The sequence below is a fragment of the Pongo pygmaeus genome, chromosome 19 (genome assembly GCF_028885625.2).
Source record: "Pongo pygmaeus isolate AG05252 chromosome 19, NHGRI_mPonPyg2-v2.0_pri, whole genome shotgun sequence".
Classification (NCBI taxonomy): Eukaryota; Metazoa; Chordata; class Mammalia; order Primates; family Hominidae; genus Pongo; species Pongo pygmaeus.
Window position 1 is genome coordinate 46017566 of NC_072392.2, and position 19954 is coordinate 46037519.

General features: G+C 39.3%; 1 protein-coding gene across 2 annotated transcripts in view; it reads left to right on the forward strand.

Moving 5' to 3' along the window:
* EFCAB5 (EF-hand calcium binding domain 5) overlaps positions 1-19954 on the forward strand; it is a 183751-nt gene that overhangs the window by 39131 nt on the left and 124666 nt on the right. For both annotated transcript variants that reach the window (XM_054458178.2, XM_054458180.2), the window contains exon 5: positions 12154-12310. In XM_054458178.2, coding sequence (XP_054314153.2) covers positions 12154-12310 — 157 coding nt within the window. The remainder of the gene's footprint in view (positions 1-12153; positions 12311-19954) is intronic.

Consider the following 19954-nt stretch of genomic DNA (forward strand, 5'->3'; position numbering starts at 1 on the left):
TCTATCCCAGTACATCCAACTATTTATTCAATATCTGCACTTGTATGTTTCATAAGCACCTCAGTTTCAAGAAGTCATTGTCCTCAAGCCAAAAACTAGCAAATCAACCTGGACACCTTCTGATGATCTCTCACTGTTCATTTCTAGTCAGTCATTAAGTCCTGGTGATTTCACCTTCTTTTCTTAAATGTGTTCATTTCTGACCATCCCCCACTGCTTTCATCCTAGTCTGAGCTACCATTATCTCTTGCCTCCACTATTGCAATAGTTTCCTAGTTGGCATGTTTACATCCAGTTGCCTTCTTCCAATCTATTCTTCATCCGTAACTAAAGTGATTTTTTTAAAGGTTAATCTTACCATGTTGTTCCCCAATGTGAACCCTTTCAATGGTACCCTTTTACCCTCAGAATAAAGAACAAAATTCTTAACTAAGCCTATGAGATCTTCCTTGGATGACCTTGTCCTTGCCTGCTTTTCTAGCCTTGGCTCCTGCCTCTCTCCCCACACTATACTCCAGGCACAGAGGATTTCTTTCATTCTTAAACATACTGTGCTTCTCCCTATTTCAGGGTCTTCACATATGCCATTCCCTCTACCTATACCACTTTTCTTCCTCTTTACTTAATCCTACCCATCCTTTAGAGTTCAGGCTCAGACACCATTTCATCATGAAATTGGGTTGGGATCTTCCCTTATGTGCTCTTATAGCATGCTGTGTTTCTCCTTCATTGCACTTATCACAGTTGTGATGGTGGTTTCCTCTACTACAATATAAGCAGGAAGTATGTCTATCATAGTCACCACTGAATCCTCAGCATCTAACACTGTGTCTTATGAGTAATGCTCAATAAATGTTTGTTAATTAATTAACCTATTCCAGTCTGCCTGAATGATGAAAGTTTTCTTTTGTTTTTATTTTATTTTTGCTTTTTTGTTTTTAGATACATAAGATTATTATGAGATATGTCTTAATGCTCAATAACTATGGGAGAGTCACCTCATTTTCACACATCCCTTAATTTAGAGTAATTGAATTTTTAACTTTGAAATATCTGGAATTAATCATCACTATTTAATGAGGATGCTATGATAAATGTTCTTTATCATTTTATAAAATTCTGAAGAGGCCTAATTATTCATCTGCTTAAATATTATTGATTAATTACTTAGATTTTTCTTAAATCATTAAATTATATCAGCATCCTCATTTATGTAGTAAGATATAAATTGAATAAACAAAGAGAAAATAAGTAAGTATAAGAAGTAAGTAGGCATATATTTCATATATGGATTTTTAATAGGAATACTCATCATGGGACTAATATGGACATACTCCAGGAATGGCAAGAAATTCAGTTTAGCGGCTGGGCACGGTGGCTCATGCCTGTAATCCCAGCACTTTGGGAGGCCGAGGCGGATGGATCACAAGGTCAGGAGATCGACGCCATCCTGGCTAACATAGTGAAACCCCGTCTCTACTAAAAATACAAAAAATTAGCCGGGAGGCTGAGGCAGAAGAATTGCTTGAACCTGGGAGGTGGGGGTTGCAGTGAGCCAAGCACCACTGAACTCCAGCCTAGGCGACAGAGCAAGACTCTGTCTCAAAAAAGAAAGAAAGAAAGAAAGAAATTCAGTTTAGCTTTGTGAAACTAAGACCACCAGAGCTTAAAAACACCTTCAAACAAACACTGAGTTTATTAACTTGCCAGGCAAAGGAATATACACCAGTGAAGACTTCACTGAATGGTACGTGGAAGGGGAAAATTCAGGGGCTTTTAATTGTTTTATAATAGCTACACTTATAAGAACTAAAAACTTATCACATTGTATAGGACAGAGTGAGTCCATAGATCTGTACATGATTGATTAAAACAAGTCCCAGTTTTTAGTGGTCAAGAAAGGGTCTTCAGTTACGTATAGCAATGATCTGGTATACCGAGGTCACTCAGAGTTCACGGTCAATTATCCACTTAAGCTGATTAGAACCAATTTTGATGTAATACAACTTTCACTTTTGATATAATCTAGGCAAATGTTTCTGTAAATAGAAGATTTTCCTTATACAGCTTGAATTGATGGATAGAATTTGGATTGTCACAACTAGGTGGGGAAGCATTTTATCTTCTACTCTTTAATCAGATTTATATTATGCTTTTCTTTAAAAGATCTCGAAACACTCATTCATATAGGAAAACTGTTTTCTTAGTTAGCTTTTGCTGCATAACAAAATATTCCAAAACTTCATGGCTTAAAGCAATAGAATTTATTTGCTCATGATTTTGTAGATTGGTAACTTTGGGCTGGGCTCATGGCTCATCTCTGTTCCACATGGTATCAATTAGACTCACTCATGCGATGCAGTAAGATGAAACCTTTCAATGATATCCCTTTACTTTCAGAATAACAACCAAAAGTGATGACCTCAATCACTTTTGTAGTGGTTGGCAGTCTCTTTTCAAAAGCAATGGAAGTAACTGGATCATCATCCAGCGGGTGAGCCCGTGCTCATTTCCATGATGGTATTGTAGTGGAAGGGCTCCCAAGTTCAATAAAAGAGGGCAAGCCCCAGTGTTCAAGTACTTTTCAACTTTCTGCTTACATTCTGTTTTCTAATGGCCCATTGGCCAAAGCATGTCACATGGCCAGAGGCAGACAAGGAGTACAGGAACAGACTCCACTTCTTCATGGGAGGAGCTGCATAGTTATGTTGCATTCATAGAGACATGCATACAGGAATTGGAAGAATTTATGACTGTTTTTGCAATTTTTCCATAATGTAGTTTTTCTTCCCTTCCAGTCCCCTTATACTTAGAATGAATCTGCTTATAGGTTATGTCTACCCTGTACTGCCCAAATTAAGAGTTTTGGATGCTTTAGAATTCTCTGGATTAATGTAAAATAAACATCTTCATGAGATAATGCAGGCTACAGAAGACAAATTTTATTAATTCCCTGAACAGGTGACACAATCAATTTAAAATCCATTTGGATTATATTTTGAGTCTCATGTACAGTGGCCCAGAAGCACAAAAGTAGATTTTGTTTCTAGATATGGACATCAACAAATGGGAGGAAATGATGTCTGAGGTGAGACCTAAAGCATGTGGAGGATCTAGTCAGGCAAAGAGAGGGAGAAAAATATTTCAAGCACATGGGAAAATGACAGAAAACCAATTTTGTGAATTCATTTTTGTGTCACATGAGAATCTGGAGACACTTAATACTTACCCTAAAATATCGTTTACTTATCTGTTCTGCCATTGGACCCTAAGCTTTATAATGGCAGAATCCATAGTAGGTGCCGAATAAATATTTATGTAATGAATGAAGGGGTGAGTGGCTTAGTGAGTGAGTGCATGAACGAATAATGCAAAAGAACTGGGTGAAAAACACAGATACAGAAGACAGAACCACAGAGGAATGAAGACAGAAATTGAGAAGAATCCTAGCTAGACATGAAGGGGAAAGAAAAAAGCAGCAGAGGATGAAACAGATAAATAGCAGAAGGGGAGACAAGCAGAGAGGAGACAAGCAGAGGGGAGACAAGCAGAAGGGGAGACAAGCAGAAGGGAAGACAAGCAGAGGGGAGACAAGCAGCAGAGGATGAAACAGATAAATAGCAGAAGAAGCAGAAGACAAGCAGACAAGCTCTCAGAACTTTGGTAGCTGACCGGTAGAGCTGACCGGTAGAGATTTGGTTGGTTAGCAGTTGCATCAGAGAAACTTAGCACTCCTTTAAAATACTTATTAAGGCCAGGCATGGTGGCTCACACCTGTAATCCCAGCATTTTGGGAGGCTGAGGTGAGCAGATCACGAGGTCAGGAGATTGAGACCAGCCTGGCCAACGTGGTGAAACTCTGTCTCTACTAAAAATATAAAAAATTAGCCAGACATGGTGGTGGGCACCTGTAATCCCAGCTACTTGGGAGGCTGAGGCAGGAGAATTGCTTGAAACTGGAAGGCAGAGGTTGCAGTGAGCCAAGATTGTGCCACTGCACTCCAGCCTGGGCAACAAGAGTGAAACTCCATCTCAAAACAATAAATAAATAAATAAAAATAAAATACTTATTAATCTTCCAGCAGTTCGGACCCAGCCCCTTCTGTACTATTAAACTGCCTGTCTGCTTTTATTTTCAAACTTCAAAGTTCATTTTTGAACACTTGTTTTTCTAGAGAATTTTGAAGGCCTTATATAGGCATAAGGTAATGACTTAGATTTTAGTAGTTTCTTTGGGTTATCAGATGCATCCAATTTACCAGTTCCCACTGAAAATCTTTTTGCATTTTAAAATATGTCAGATTGTCTTAGTCTTTCTTCTTTGAAAGATGAAGACTTGCCTCCAACATTGTGGAAAAAACTGTACTTGAAACCAGCAACTATTTTTATTATTCTGAGCCATTCTATTTGATTTCAATCAAAACCAGTTTGGGGTTTTTGGAGTCCTAATAGGAGTGATGCACATAGGTACAATTGAAAGCACAGTTTTTCCCCCATTCTCAACCTGGGTGATGCAGTTCGGGCTGCAAGGGTAACTCTTATGCTCAGGACTTCAGCAGTGGCTGGCAAAGCATGAGACTTTGGCTAGATAAAGGCAATTAGCTGAGATATACCCCAGACAGATTTCTCAGAAGTTTGATCCAAGGCATCAGAATGACCTGAGATGCTTGTTATAAATGCATCTTCTAGGCTTCCACCCTAGACATGAATGCTGAGACCAGCTCAGTCGTGGAGATCCTAACCCAGTGGCACTAGAGGAATTAAAGACACACACACAGAAATAAAGTGTGGAGTGGGAAATAAGGGGGCTGACAACCTTCAGAGCTGAGAGCCTGGAACAGAGTTTTACCTACATATTTATTGACAGCAAGCCAGTGATAAGCATTGTTTCTATGGATTATAGGTTAACTAAAATGGGAAACAAAGGGATGGGCCGAAACAACGGGATGGACTCTAGCTGGTTATCTGCAGCAGGAACATGTCCTTAAGGCGCAGATCTCTTATGCTATTGTTTATGGCTTAGGAACGCCTTAAGTGGTTTTCTGCCCTGGGTGAGCCCGGTGCTCCTTGCCCTTTTTCCAGTAAACCCACAACCTTCAGCATGAGCATCATGGCCACCATGAACATGTCACAGTGCTGCAGAGATTTTGTTTCTGGCCAGTTTTGGGGCCAGTTTCTGGCCAGATTTGGGGTCCTGTTCCCAACATGTTCCCCATTTTTGTTTTTGCAAGATGATAAAAGCAAAGGCGGCTTTATCACAGTGAGCTACTTCTTTCAGGAGTCAGGATCCGCATCTACAGACTATACAAAGACAAACAACACAGATTAAAAGCACAATCATCATTGAAATCACAGAGCTTCCAAGTGTTTTTATCCAGTCTAATGGGTTAATAGCTGCTAATCCATCTGTAGCTCCTTCAAGCACTCCAGTTCCTGGCATTAAGGTCAGGTGTGCCTGGGATACTTTCAATATTTGTTCTTTTAATTTTGCAATATCCAAAGACAAGTTTGTAGAGTGTCCTTCTAGATGTTTTTTATTCTTTCCCAAATTTTGATCTTATTAAAAGCCATGAATAGTTTCCACAAGTCCTTATGTTTAGCTCCTACAGCAGGCCATATCATTTGAGGTTGAGGTGCCACTATATGGCCATGTTTCCAGATAATAGGAACTCTTGCCATACTTCTTACCATTTCTACCATCTGACCATTTTGTTTAGACCAGCTGAACATAGTGTGGCCGTGGCACGCAGGCGGAGAGGTGTAATTCAAGGTAAACATCCCCTTAGGGGACCAATCAATAATGACTCCATAGGAATCGTTGTGCAGCACCTCTGCCTGTTCTGCAATGCAATCTTCCCAAACAAGTACATTCATTCATTATCTCTGGCCAGGTCCAATTCTGTTTACAAATAGGTTTTTGAGGGTAGTATGCCTCAATTATAGGAGTAGATTCATTTTGGTAAATACTGAGACCAGAAAGCATGTGTAACTGTGCCATAGAGTGATTATGTCCAGGCATTATTGCCAGCCAAGATTGATAAACATGCCCAATAAGTATAATTGTTCTCTGTGTCAGCCCTTGTTGAAGGAATACTCATGGCAATGGTGATCACCACTATCATAGCTATCATTAAATTCCTCATTGTGACTGGTTATCCTGCTTTCCTCAGGTTTTCTTCCACCATCTGTGACACCTTCTTGATCTGTCCCCAGGTAGGTGGCTGTGTTCGACAGGTGTTGCTCGTGACAGTTGGAGTCTTCCTCAGCGTCAGTCTTGATATGTCTGCAACCGGTGGGTCTTTGGGATCTTCCCAAAACCTCTTCCTGGGTATCTGGCTCTTAGTAAGGCTTTAGATGTCTCGATGTCACCCAAATTGGCTGTTGATTCGGTCCTGGAGAAATACAAGTATAACCTCTACCCCAAGTTATTATTTTACCTATTTCCCAACTTTTTGTTATCTGATCTCTCCACCAAACCAGTTGTTCTGCTTCTGTCTTTGCAGCTGGTTTCTGTAGATGCTGTTCAGCTGCTGATAGCATCTGGTCTTTAGGCAGGCTAAAAAAATTTACAGTCAATACTGCTAGATTCGGTTGCATATGCGGTGTCCCATAGTCCCTGATCTCCCCACTCTGCTTTTGCAATTGCTGTTTCAGGGAGAGATTCATTCTTTCCACTATGGCTTGTCCTTGAGAATTATATGGGATACCAGTAATGTGTTTAATATTCCATATAGAGAAAAATGTAACTAGAGCTTGGCTAGTATATACTGGGGCATTGTCTGTTTTAATAGAAGCTGGAATGCCCATACTGCAAAGCATTGCAAAAAGTGATGTTTAACACAGGCAGAAGACTCTCCTGATTGGCATGTAGCCCAGACAAAGTGAGAAAAGGTGTCCACACATACATGTACATAAGCTAGTCTCCCAAACGAGGGAACATTTGTGACATCCATTTGCCAAAGATAATTAGGTTCCAATCCTCGAGGATTAACTCCTCCTGTGAAAGATGAGGAATGCACCATTTGGCAAGTTGGGCATCACTGGATAATGGCTTTAGCTTCTTTCCAGGTAATGCAGTATCTGTGTTTGAGACTAAAGGCTTAATTTAACATGGGTTAAATTGTGAAAGTGTCTAGCATTAGATATTGCAGTAGCAACTAGGTGATCAGCCATTTGATTCCCTTCAGTTAAAGGTCCTGGAAGAGGTGTATGAGCCCTAATGTGAGTGATGTAAAACAGGTGCATTCTACTCCTAACTGCTGTTTGCAATTGGGTAAATAAAGTCATCAGTTGTTCATCTGTATGAAATCGTAACTGAGCATTTTCAACCAATTGTGTGGAATGAACCACGTATGAAGAATCAGAAATCACATTAATAGGCATATCAAAAGCAGTCAACACCTCAATTACAGCTACAAGCTCCACTTTTTGAGCTGAAGTATAGGGCGTCTGGAAAACTTTACCTTTCAAGCCAGAATAAGAAGCTTCTCCACTACTAGACCCATCTGTAAAAACATCCTCAGCACCTTCAATTGGTTTAAATTTAGTTATTTTAGGGAGAATCCAATTAGTTAATTTCAAAAATTGAAACAGTTTTGTTTTTAGGAAAATGATTATCGAGAATACTGACAAAGTCAGCTAAATGGGTTTGCCAAGTAAGACTATTTATAAAAGCTTGCTGTATTTGTGCCTTTGTGAGAGTGACAATAATTTTTCCAGGATCATATCCATGTAATTTAACAATCCAAGTTCTCCCATTTCCTATCATAGTAGCAATTTGATACAAATAAGGAGTTAGAGTCCATGAATTAGTATGTGGAAGAAAAAGTCACTCTACAAGATCTTGCTCTTGAACAATAACACCAGTAGGTGAATGCTGAGTTGAAAAAATTAGCAAATCTAGAGTCTTCTCTGGATCTATTCTATTTATTTGAGTCTTATGCACTTGCTTTTCAATCAGCTGTAACTCTGCCTCAGCCTCCTTTGTTAATTGCTGAGGGCTAGTGAGACTAGGATCTCCTCTAAGGATAGAAAATAGATTACTTATGGCATAGGTAGGAATGCCTAGAGCAGGTCGCATCCAATTAATGTCCCCTAGTAATTTTTGAAAGTCATTTAATGTTTTCAGTTGATCCCTACATATGGTTACTTTCTGTGGCACTATTGTAGGGTCATTTACTAAGGTCTCCAAGTAGGAATAAGTCTGAATTTTGTCAGGAGCTATAATTAAACTGGCATGAGAAATCGAGTTTTGCAAGTGATCATAACATTGGAGTAATATTTCTTGAGTGGGAGCAGCACAAAACATATCATCCATATAATGAATAATGTAATACTGTGAAAATTTTTTATGAGTAGGTTCAATTGCTTGCCCTACATACATCTGGCAAATTGTTGGACTGTTTAACATGCCTTGTGGCAACACTTTCCAATGAAAACACTTAGCAGGCTGCAGGTTGTTTACCACAGGAATTGTAAATGGAAACTGTTCACAGTCTAGCTCAGCTAAGGGAATAGTAAAGAAACAGTCTTTTAAATCTATGACTATTAAAGGCCAATTTTTTGGAATCATAGCAGGAGAAGACAGTCCTGGCTGCAATGTCCCCATAGGTTGTATAACTAAATTAATGGCTCTTAAGTCAGTTAACATTCTCTATTTACCTGATTTTTTCTTAATTATGAAAACTGGAGAATTCTAAGGGGAAAATGTTGGAGCTATGTGTCCTTTTTCTAATTGTTCAGTAACTAAGTCCTCCAAAGCCTCCAGTTTCTCTTTACTTAGTGGCCATGGTTCTATCCAAATTGGCTTATCGGTTAACCATTTTAAAGGTATAGGTTCTGGAGGCTTAAAAATGGCTGCCATAAAAAATGATATCCTAAACCTTGGTGGGAACTTTGTCTTTCCACTTCAAGCAGTTCCTTCAAATCTTGCAAATTTTTTCCTAGTCCTACACCAGAGACACACCCCATTTCATGCATCATATGTTGACTTTGAGGACTATATCATTGTTCTGGAATTAGAACTTGTGCTCCCCATTGTTGTAATAAATCTCTCCCCCCAAAATTTATAGGTACAGAAGTTATAATTGGTTGAATAGTCCCAAGTTGTCCATTGGGCCCTTCACAATGCAAAATATAACTACTTTTATATACTTCAGGGGCTTTACCAACTCCAACTATGTTAAATTGAGTGGGTTGAATTGGCCACATGGATGGCCAGTGCTGTAGAGAAATGATTGAAATGTCTGTTCCTGTATCTAACAAACCTTTAAATTTCTTTCCCTGAATAGTTATAGGACATTTATCAGTAATTTGATTCACCCTATAAGCTGCTTTGCCTTGTTTATTTGTGATTCCAAATCCTCCTGTTCGTTTAATTTCATTTTTCACCATTTCCACATTCGGCACAATCAGGAGCTGTGCTATATGCTCTCCTGGCTTTGCTTTCCAGGGAACAGAAGTAGATATAACAATTTGAATTTCCCCATTGTAATCTGAATCAATGACTCCTGTATGTACTTGCACTCCTTTTAAATTTAAACTAGATCTACCTAGAAATAATCCTATCATTCCCACTGGCAACAAATGACTGGAGACAGCAACACTCTTTAACAGTCTCATTACAAAAAGAGAACCTGGTCCATATTGATTAATAGCTTGTTTAAATTCTTTGAGTAATTTAAAAGGAAAAGGCTCAAATGTAGCTATAATATTTCCCTGTTGATCTGGTGGGTGTATCCTAACAGAGAACTGCCAGGCCTCTAAATCACCCTCTCTTCTAGCTTGCTGAATTCCTGCTTGAATAGAACTGAGAGCAGTCACTTGAGGTGCTGCTTGGACAGTCACTGGGCAACTACTTTTCACCCAGTGTCCTCCAGAAAAGAAAGATCTGGAGGGTCAGGCCATTCTTTTTCTTCAAAATAATGAGGGGGTGCAGAAGGGTAGGGACAAACCTCTCCCTCCTTTGCCACTTTAGCTTTAGCTGGCAAACAAACCTGCTCTGTCGCCTCTTTGGTTACTTCATTATACTTTCCTTCCTCCTCATTATCAGTGTGAAAAGGTTCCAAGGTGGAATGAACCAGGGCCCAAACTTGTCCTATTGTTACCCTGATGCTTCCAAGCTCCCCTTCTTATTCACCATGGGGACTGCTTAAGAGTACTCGGGTGTCCTCCAGCTTAGTTCCACGTTCTCCAACTGTCACTCTAGCAACTCTTTGACCCAGGTTCCAGCCCCATGTATGGGCGCCATTTGCCGAGACCAGCTCGGTCATGGAGACCCTAACCCAGCGGTGCTAGAGGAATTAAAGACACACACACAGAAATATAGAGCATGGAGTGGGAAATCAGAGGGCTGACAGTATTCAGAGCTGAGAGCCTCGAACAGAGTTTTACCCACATATTTATTGACAGCAAGCCAGTGATAAACATTGTTTCTATAGATTATAGATTAACTAAAATGGGAAAAAAAGGGATGGGCTGAAACAAAGGGATGGGCTCTCTGGCTAGTTATCTGCAGCAGGAACATGTCCTTAAGGCACAGATCGCTCATGCTATTGTTTGTGGCTTAGGAATGCCTTAAGCGGTTTTCTGCCCTGGGTGGGCCAGGTTTCCTTGCCCTCATTCTGGTAAACCCACAACCTTCAGCGTGAGCATCATGGCCATCACGAACATGTCACAGTGCTGCAGATTTTTTTTTATGGCCAGTTTTGGGGTCAGTTTATGGCCAGATTTGGGGGCCTGTTCCCAACACCTGAAATCAGTCCCTTCAGATGATTTCTATGTCCAGGGAAGAGAGAAGCTCACTACCCTAAGGCCTTATTGCATCCAACTTTGCCTTTTCAGCATATATAGCAGCTTCTAGAGCTATTTTTACTACCTGTTTTTTAAGTTGTAAATCAATATCTTATAATTATACACATTTGCAAGGTCAAAGTGATGTTATAATTTGTGAATACAATGTGAAATAATGAAATCAAACAAATTAGCATATCTATCACCTCAAATACATATCATTTTTTTGTGGTGAGAACATTTGAAATTTACTCTCAGCAATTTTGAAATGTACACTAAAACTTATTCATCTTGTCCAAATGAGATTTTACACCCTTTGACAATCATATCTCCATTTCCCCCATTCCCAGCCTCTGTAACCACCATTCTACTCTCTGCTTCTATGTGCTTGTTTGTTTTATATTGCACAAATAATTGAAAACTAGTGGTATTTGTCTTTCTGTGCCTGGCTTTTTTCACTTAGCATAATGTTCTCCAATTTCATTCATGCTATCAGAAATGACAGAATTTCTTTCTTTTTTAAGGCTGTATAGTATTCCATTATATTTATTTATTTATTTATTGAGCCAGAGTCTCGCTCTGTTGCCCAGTCTGGAGTGCAGTGGTGTGATCTCAGCTCACTGCAAGCTCTGCCTCCTGGGTTCACGCCATTCTCCTGCCTCAGCCTCAGGAGTAGCTGGGACTACAGGTGCATGCCACCATGCATGGCTAATTTTTGTATTTTTAGTAGAGACAGGGTTTCACCGTGTTAGCCAGGATGGTCTTGATCTTCTGACCTTGTGATCCGCCTGTCTCGGCCTCCCAAAGTGCTGGGATTACGGGCATGAGCCACTGTGCCTGGCCCCTCCATTGTATTATAAACCACATTTCCTCTATCCATTTGTCTGTTGGAGGACACTTAGGTTGGTTCTATCACTTGGCTATTGTGAATAGTGTCACAGTGAACATGGAAGTGCAGCCATCTCTTTGACAAACTGATTTCAGATCTTTTGGGTAAATATCCAGAAGTGAGACTGCTGGATCATGTAGTAATTCTGTTTTTATTTTTTTGAGGAACCTCCCTACTGTTTTCCACAATGGTTGTACTAATTCACATTCCTACCAATACTTCTTAAGTCTAGTATTTAGTTGAGTAAAATAAGGCCTACCTCTATAAAAAGTCAAATAGTAGAAAGCACTCTATGATTAATGCCAAATTCAATAAGTGCTTGTGGAAGAAGGGTTCACTACAGGCCTGAATCAAAGATTTTATGGAGAAAAGACTGGCAAACATTTTCAAAGAGAGTCTGAATTCCTGTGTTCCAATCTGGACCAAATCCAAGGGCATTAACTCAACATGTTTTCTATACCTACATCCTGCAGAGTATCCAAGATGAAGGAGAATGTTAAACAGAATAGAAAACAAAGAGAAAGCATAGACAAAATCAAAGTCAAGGTGGCCAACACACGGAAACAGGCTCTGCAGGAGCAATTCGATGAATGGATTCTAGACCCTAAAGGAATGATTCCTAAATCAGTGGTAAGAAAATTGGGGGTATATGTGAAAGGTAGGTGGGGTAAGTGGTAAAAGGGCAATTGCTAGAATATTGAGTAGCATACTAGAAGCCTCCCTTGGAATTTTCAGTATTGCTGAGGTAAGTCTTGACCTGTCTGGTCCATGAGTGTTGATTCCTTCAATTTCTTTTGAGCATTACAAAAAAAAAATTCCAGCTAGATTTCTAAAATCTTGACTCTGGCTGAGGTTCCCAAACTCATCATTATAAACCAACATATATTTCATTTGTTTGTTTGTTGTGTGTGTGTTTGTATGTGTGACTATTTCTGTGAGACCTGCAAGACTGTCTCTTAGCTCTAGAGAACAACTGTACTCTGAGAGTTAAATGCTTTCTCTTAAGTGTATATGGATTTGGAAATACTTTTTCATTAGATACAATGCTAAGCATATTTTCAGTTTAAAGTGAATGATTAAAAATAGATCAAGGAAGACAAGCCACAGACTGGGAGAAAATATTAGCAGAAGACATATCTGGTTGGGTGTGGTGGCTCACACCTATAATCCCAGCACTTTTGTAGGCCGAGGTGGGAGGATTGCTTGAGGCCAGGAATTCGAGACCAGCCTAGCCAATATAGGGAGACCCTACTTTTACGAAGAATTTAAAAATTTTCCAGGCTGTGGTTCCAGCTTCTTGGGTGGCTAAGGTGGGAGGATTGCTTGAGTCCAGGAGGTCAAAGCTGCACTAAGCCATGATCATGCCACTGCACTCCAGCCAGGGGAACAGAGAGGGACTCTGTCTCTTAAAAACAAAACAACAACAACAACAACAAAATATATATATATGTGATATATATATGTGATATATATATGTGATACATATATGTGATATATACATATGTGATATATATATCACACGTGCACGCACACACATGGTGGGGGAGCTCTTTGTACTTTCTGCTCAATTTTCCTGTGCACTTAAAACTTCTCTAAAAAATAAAATGTTTTTAAAAATGGACTAAGAAGAACTTGGAAATTTCATTTTTAGTAATTGAAGAATGAGAAAGTATAGAGGATTCTTTGGATGGCCAAAGTGCTTGCCAAAAGTGCCTTAGCTCCATCATGCTGTGTCTGAGAGTTGCTAGAAATGTCCCCTGGAGGAGGCAAAATGGGGTCACTGTCAGCATCCCAATCCTAATCACACAAAAAGGTTGGGAATCATTGAGAATATATGTGTAAAATAACTTTATATACCCTTAAGTATTCTAAGAGGAGACTTCAAAAAGTGTGTGGAAAAATTGAATTAAAAGATAATAAAAATATAAACTTTATATCTCAACAGAAGCTCCATCAGGCAGGGCACCATGGCTCAGGCCTGTAATCCCAGCACTTTGGGAGGCTGAGGCAGAAGGATCGCTTGTGCCCACGAGTGCAAGACCAGCCTGGCCAACATGGTGAAACCCTGTCTCAAATACTAGCTTGGTGCAGAAATAATTGTGGTTTTTGCCATTACTTTTTAAATGGCAAATAAATAAATAAAAAGAGTCTCCATCAAGTTTAAGACACTTGTAAGTGATGATACCAGCCATTTAGTCCATCCCTAAAGAACTGAGGGTCCTGGGAATTTAACCATTTCAATGCAGTCTTTTTTGCATTATTAACTGACGAAAAATAGGTGTCCTTTAATTTTTTTTTAAGATTATAAAATATAAAGTCAGAAGAAGCTAAATCAGTACTGTAAGGTGGATGCCTGATGATTTCTCATTGAAACTCTCACAAAATTGTTCTTGTTTTGTTAGTGGAGATGGGTGTTGCTATTTTGTCCAGGCTGGCACAAATTCATAGTTCTTCTACCTTAGCCTCCTGAGTAGCTGGGACTACAGGTGTGTGCCACTGTGCCCAGCTTGCCCTTGTTTGATGAGAAGAATGAGCAACAGCATTGTTATGGTGGAGAAGGACTGTCTGGTGAAGCTTTCCCAGACATTTTTTTGCTAAAGGTTTAGCTAGTGTTTCTCAGAACACTCTTATAGTAAACAGATGTTATTGTTCTTTGGTCTTCCAGAAAGTTAATAAGCAAAATGCCTTGAGGATCCCAAAAACTGTTGCCGTGACCTTTGCTCTTGATAAGTCTGCTTTTGCTTTGACAGGACCACTTCCACCTCTTGGTAACCAACCATTGCTTTGATTGTGCTTTGTCTTCAGGATCGTGCTGGTAAAGCCATGTTTCCTCTCCTGGTACAATTCTTGGAAGAAATGCTTCAGGATCTTCATTCCACTTGTTTAAAATTTCCATTTGAAGCTCTGTTCTTGTCTGCATCTGATCTGGGTGAAATGGTTTTGGCACCCATTGACTGGAAATTTTTTCAACTTTAATTTTTCAGTCAGAATTGTGTAAGCAGAGCCAACTAAGATGTCTATATGTTGGCTATTGCTTCTGCTGTTAATTTTTAGCCCTCTTCAATAAGGGCATGAGCAAGATGATTTTTTTTCTTGCAAATTGGTGTGGATACTCTGCGCCACGGGCTTTATCTTCAACATCATTTCATCCTTTCTTAAAATGAATTATCCATTTGTAAACTGCTGATTTCTTTGGAGCATTGTCCCCATAAACACTTCATAAAACACCAGTGATTTCACCATTCTTCCCACCAAGCTTCACCATAAATTTAATGTTTTTGCTTCAATTTTAGAAGAATTCATGTTGCTCTAATAGGGGTTCTTTTCAAACTGATGTCTTATCCTTTTTAGTTCTTCAAGCTAGATCTTGTTCAGACATAACAAGTTATGACAAGTTTATTTTGGTGCAAAAAAAATTGAAATCCATGCATATTTTTTCGTAATACACATTTTCCATGAACTTTTTGAAGACCCTCTTGTAGAAAGTACATGTGACTTATTACTATTTCTGTCCTTGGGTTGGAAAGATCACCCAATACTAAAATAGAAAGACTATAGATGGCTTTTATTTTATTTTATTTTTTATTTTTATTTTTAGCCTGTTTGCTTTTTTTTTATTTATTTGTTATTATTATACTTTAGGTTTTATGGTACATGTGCGCAATGCGCAGGTTAGTTACATATGTATACATGTGCCATGCTGGTGCACTGCACCCACTAACTCGTCATCTAGCATTAGGTATATCTCCCAATGCTATCCCTCCCCCCTCCCCCCACCCCACAACAGTCCCCGAAGTGTGATGTTCCCCTTCCTGTGTCCATGTGTTCTCATTGTTCAATTCCCACCTATGAGTGAGAATATACGGTGTTTGGTTTTTTGTTCTTGTGATAGTTTACTGAGAATGATGATTTCCAATTTCATCCATGTCCCTACAAAGGACATGAACTCATCATTTTTTATGGCTGCATAGTATTCCATAGTGTATATGTGCCACATTTTCTTAATCCAGTCTATCATTGTTGGACATTTGGGTTGGTTCCAAGTCTTTGCTATTGTGAATAATGCCACAATAAACATACGTGTGCATGTGTCTTTATAGCAGCATGATTTATAGTCCTTTGGGTATATACCCAGTAATGGGATGGCTGGGTCAAATGGAATTTCTAGTTCTAGATCCCTGAGGAATCACCACACTGACTTCCACAAGGGTTGAACTAGTTTACAGTCCCACCAACAGTGTAAAAGTGTTCCTATTTCTCCACATCCTCTCCAGCACCTGTTGTTTCCTGACTTTTTAATGATTGCCATTCTAACTGGTGTGAGATGGTATCTCATTGTGGTTTTGATTTGCATTTCTCTGATGGCCAGTGATCATGAGCATTTTTTCATGTGTTTTTTGGCTGCATAAATGTCTTCTTTTGAGAAGTATCTGTTCATGTTCTTCACCCACTTTTTGATGGGGTTGTTTGTTTTTTTCTTGTAAATTTGTTGGAGTTCATTGTAGATTCTGGATATTAGCCCTTTGTCAGATGAGTAGGTTGCGAAAATTTTCTCCCATTTTGTAGGTTGCCTGTTCACTCTGATGGTAGTTTCTTTTGCTGTGCAGAAGCTCTTTAGTTTAATTAGATCTCATTTGTCAATTTTGGCTTTTGTTGCCATTGCTTTTGGTGTTTTAGACATGAAGTCCTTGCCCATGCCTATGTCCTGAATGGTAATGCCTAGGTTTTCTTCTAGGGTTTTTATGGTTTTAGGTCTAATGTTTAAGTCTTTAATCCATCTTGAATTGATTTTTGTATGAGGTGTAAGGAAGGGATCCACTTTCAGCTTTCTACATATGGCTAGCCAGTTTTCCCAGCACCATTTATTAAATAGGGAATCCTTTCCCCATTTCTTGTTTTTCTCAGATTTGTCAAAGATCAGATAGTTGTAGATATGTGGCGTTATTTCTGACGGCTCTGTTCTGTTCCATTGATCTATATCTCTGTTTTGGTACCAGTACCATGCTGTTTTGGTTACTGTAGCCTTGTAGCATAGTTTGAAGTCAGGTAGCGTGATGCCTCCAGCTTTGTTCTTTTGGCTTACGATTGACTTGGCGATGCGGGCTCTTTTTTGGTTCCATATGAACTTTAAAGTAGTTTTTTCCAATTCTGTGAAGAAAGTCATTGGTAGCTTGATGGGGATGGCATTGAATCTGTAAATTACCTTGGGCAGTATGGCCATTTCCACGATATTGATTCTTCCTACCCTGAGCATGGAATGTTCTTCCATTTGTTTGTATCCTCTTTTATTTCCTGGAGCAGTGGTTTGTAGTTATCCTTGAAGAGGTCCTTCACATCCCTTGTAAGTTGGATTCCTAGGTATTTTATTCTCTTTGAAGCAATTGTGAATGGGAGTTCACTCATGATTTGGCTCTCTGTTTGTCTGTTATTGGTGTATAAGAATGCCTGTGATTTTTGTACATTGATTTTGTATCCTGAGACTTTGCTGAAGTTGCTCATCAGCTTAAGGAGATTTTGGGCTGAGACAATGGGGTTTTCTAGATATACAATCATGTCATCTGCAAACAGGGACAATTTGACTTCCTCTTTTCCTAATTGAATACCCTTTATTTCCTTCTCCTCCCTAATTGCCCTGGCCAGAACTTCCAACACTATGTTGAATAGAAGTGGTGAGAGAGGGCATCCCTGTCTTGTGCCAGTTTTCAAAGGGAATGCTTCCAGTTTCTGCCCATTCAGTATGATATTGGCTGTGGGTTTGTCATAGATAGCTCTTATTATTTTGAGAAACGTCCCATCAATACCTAATTTATTGAGAGTTTTTAGCATGAAGCATTGTTGAATTTTGTCAAAGGCCTTTTCTGCATCTATTGAGATAATTGTGTGATTTTTGTCGTTGGTTCTGTTTATATGCTGGATTATGTTTATTGATTTGCATATGTTGAACCAGCCTTGCATCCCAGGGATGAAGCCCACTTGATCATGGTGGATAAGCTTTTTGATGTGCTGCTGGATTCGGTTTGCCAGTATTTTATTCAGGATTTTTGCATTGATGTTCATCAGGGATATTGGTCTAAAATTCTCTTTTTTTGTTGTGTCTCTGCCAGGCTTTGGTATCAGGATGATGCTGGCCTCATAAAATGAGTTAGGGAGGATTCCTTCTTTTTCTATTGATTGGAATAGTTTCAGAAGGAACGGTACCAGCTCCTCCTTGTACCTCTGGTAGAATTCGGCTGTGAACCCATCTGGTCCTGGACTCTTTTTGGTTGGTAAGCTATTGATTATTGCCACAATTTCAGCTCCTGTTATTGGTCTATTCAGAGATTCAACTTCTTCCTGGTTTAGTCTTGGGAGGGTGTATGTGTTGAGGAATTTATCCATTTATTCTAGATTTTCTAGCTTATTTGTGTAGAGGTGTTTGTAGTATTCTCTGATGGTAGTTTGTATTTCTGTGGGATCAGTGGTGATATCCCCTTTATCATTTTTTATTGCATCTATTTGACTCTTCTCTCTTTTTTTCTTTATTAATCTTGCTAGCGGTCTATCAATTTTGTGGATCCTTTCAAAAAACCAGCTCCTGGATTCATTAATTTTTTGAAGGGTTTTTTGTGTCTCTATTTCCTTCAGTTCTGCTCTGATTTTAGTTATTTCTTGCCTTCTGCTAGTTTTTGAATGTGTTTGCTCTTGCTTTTCTAGTTCTTTTAATTGTGATGTTAGGGTGTCAATTTTGGATCTTTCCTGCTTTCTCTTGTGGGCATTTAGTGCTATAAATTTCCCTCTACACACTGCTTTGAATGCATCCCAGAGATTCTGGTATGTTGTGTCTTGGTTCTCGTTGGTTTCAAAGAACATCTTTATTTCTGCATTCATTTCATTATGTACCCAGTAGTCATTCAGGAGCAGGTTGTTCAGTTTCCATGTAGTTGAGCGGTTTTGAGTGAGATTCTTAATCCTGAGTTCTAGCTTGATTGCAGTGATCTGAGAGATAGTTTGTTATAATTTCTGTTCTTTTACATTTACTGAGGAGAGCTTTACTTCCAAGTATGTGGTCAATTTTGGAATAGGTGTGGTGTGGTGCTGAAAAAAATGTATATTCTGTTGATTTGGGGTGGAGAGTTCTGTAGATGTCTATTAGGTCTGCTTGGTGCAGAGCTGAGTTCAATTCCTGGGTATCCTTGTTGACTTTCTGTCTCATTGATCTGTCTAATGTTGACAGTGGGGTGTTAAAGTCTCCCATTATCAATGTGTGGGAGTCTAAGTCTCTTTGTACGTCACTCAGACTTGCTTTATGAATCTGGATGCTCCTGTATTGGGTGCATATATATTTAGGATAGTTAGCTCTTCTTGTTGAATTGATCCCTTTACCATTATGTAATGGCCTTCTTTGTCTCTTTTGATCTTTGTTGGTTTAAAGTCTGTTTTATCAGAGACTAGGATTGCAACCCCTGCCTTTTTTTGTTTTCCATTTGCTTGGTAGATCTTCCTCCATGCTTTTATTTTGAGCCTGTGTGTGTCTCTGCACGTGAGATGGGTTTCCTGAATACAGCACACTGATGGGTCTTGAGTCTTTATCCAATTTGCCAGTCTGTGTCTTTTAATTGGAGCATTTAGTCCACTTACATTTAAAGTTAATATTGTTATGTGTGAATTTGATCCTGTCATTATGATGTTAGCTGGTTATTTTGCTCGTTAGTTGATGCAGTCTCTTCCTAGTCTCGATGGTCTTTACATTTTGGTATGATTTTGCAGTGGCTGGTACTGGTTGTTCCTTTCCATGTTTAGCGCTTCCTTCAGGAGCTCTTTTAGGGCAGGCCTGGTGGTGACAAAATCTCTCAGCATTTGCTTGTCTGTAAAGTATTTTATTTCTCCTTCACTTATGAAGCTTAGTTTGGCTGGATATGAAATTCTGGCTTGAAAATTCTTTTCTTTAAGAATGTTGAATATTGGCCCCCACTCTCTTCTGGCTTGTAGGGTTTCTGCCGAGAGATCCGCTGTTAGTCTGATGGGCTTCCCTTTGAGGGTAACTCGACCTTTCTCTCTGGCTGCCCTTAACATTTTTTCCTTCATTTCAACTTTGGTGAATCTGACAATTATGTGTCTTGGAGTTGCTCTTCTCGAGGAGTATCTTTGTGGTGTTCTCTGTATTTCCTGAATCTGAATGTTGGCCTGCCTTGCTAGATTGGGGAAGTTCTCCTGGATAATATCCTGCAGAGTGTTTTCCAGCTTGGTTCCATTCTCCCCGTCACTTTCAGATACAGCAATCAGATGTAGATTTGG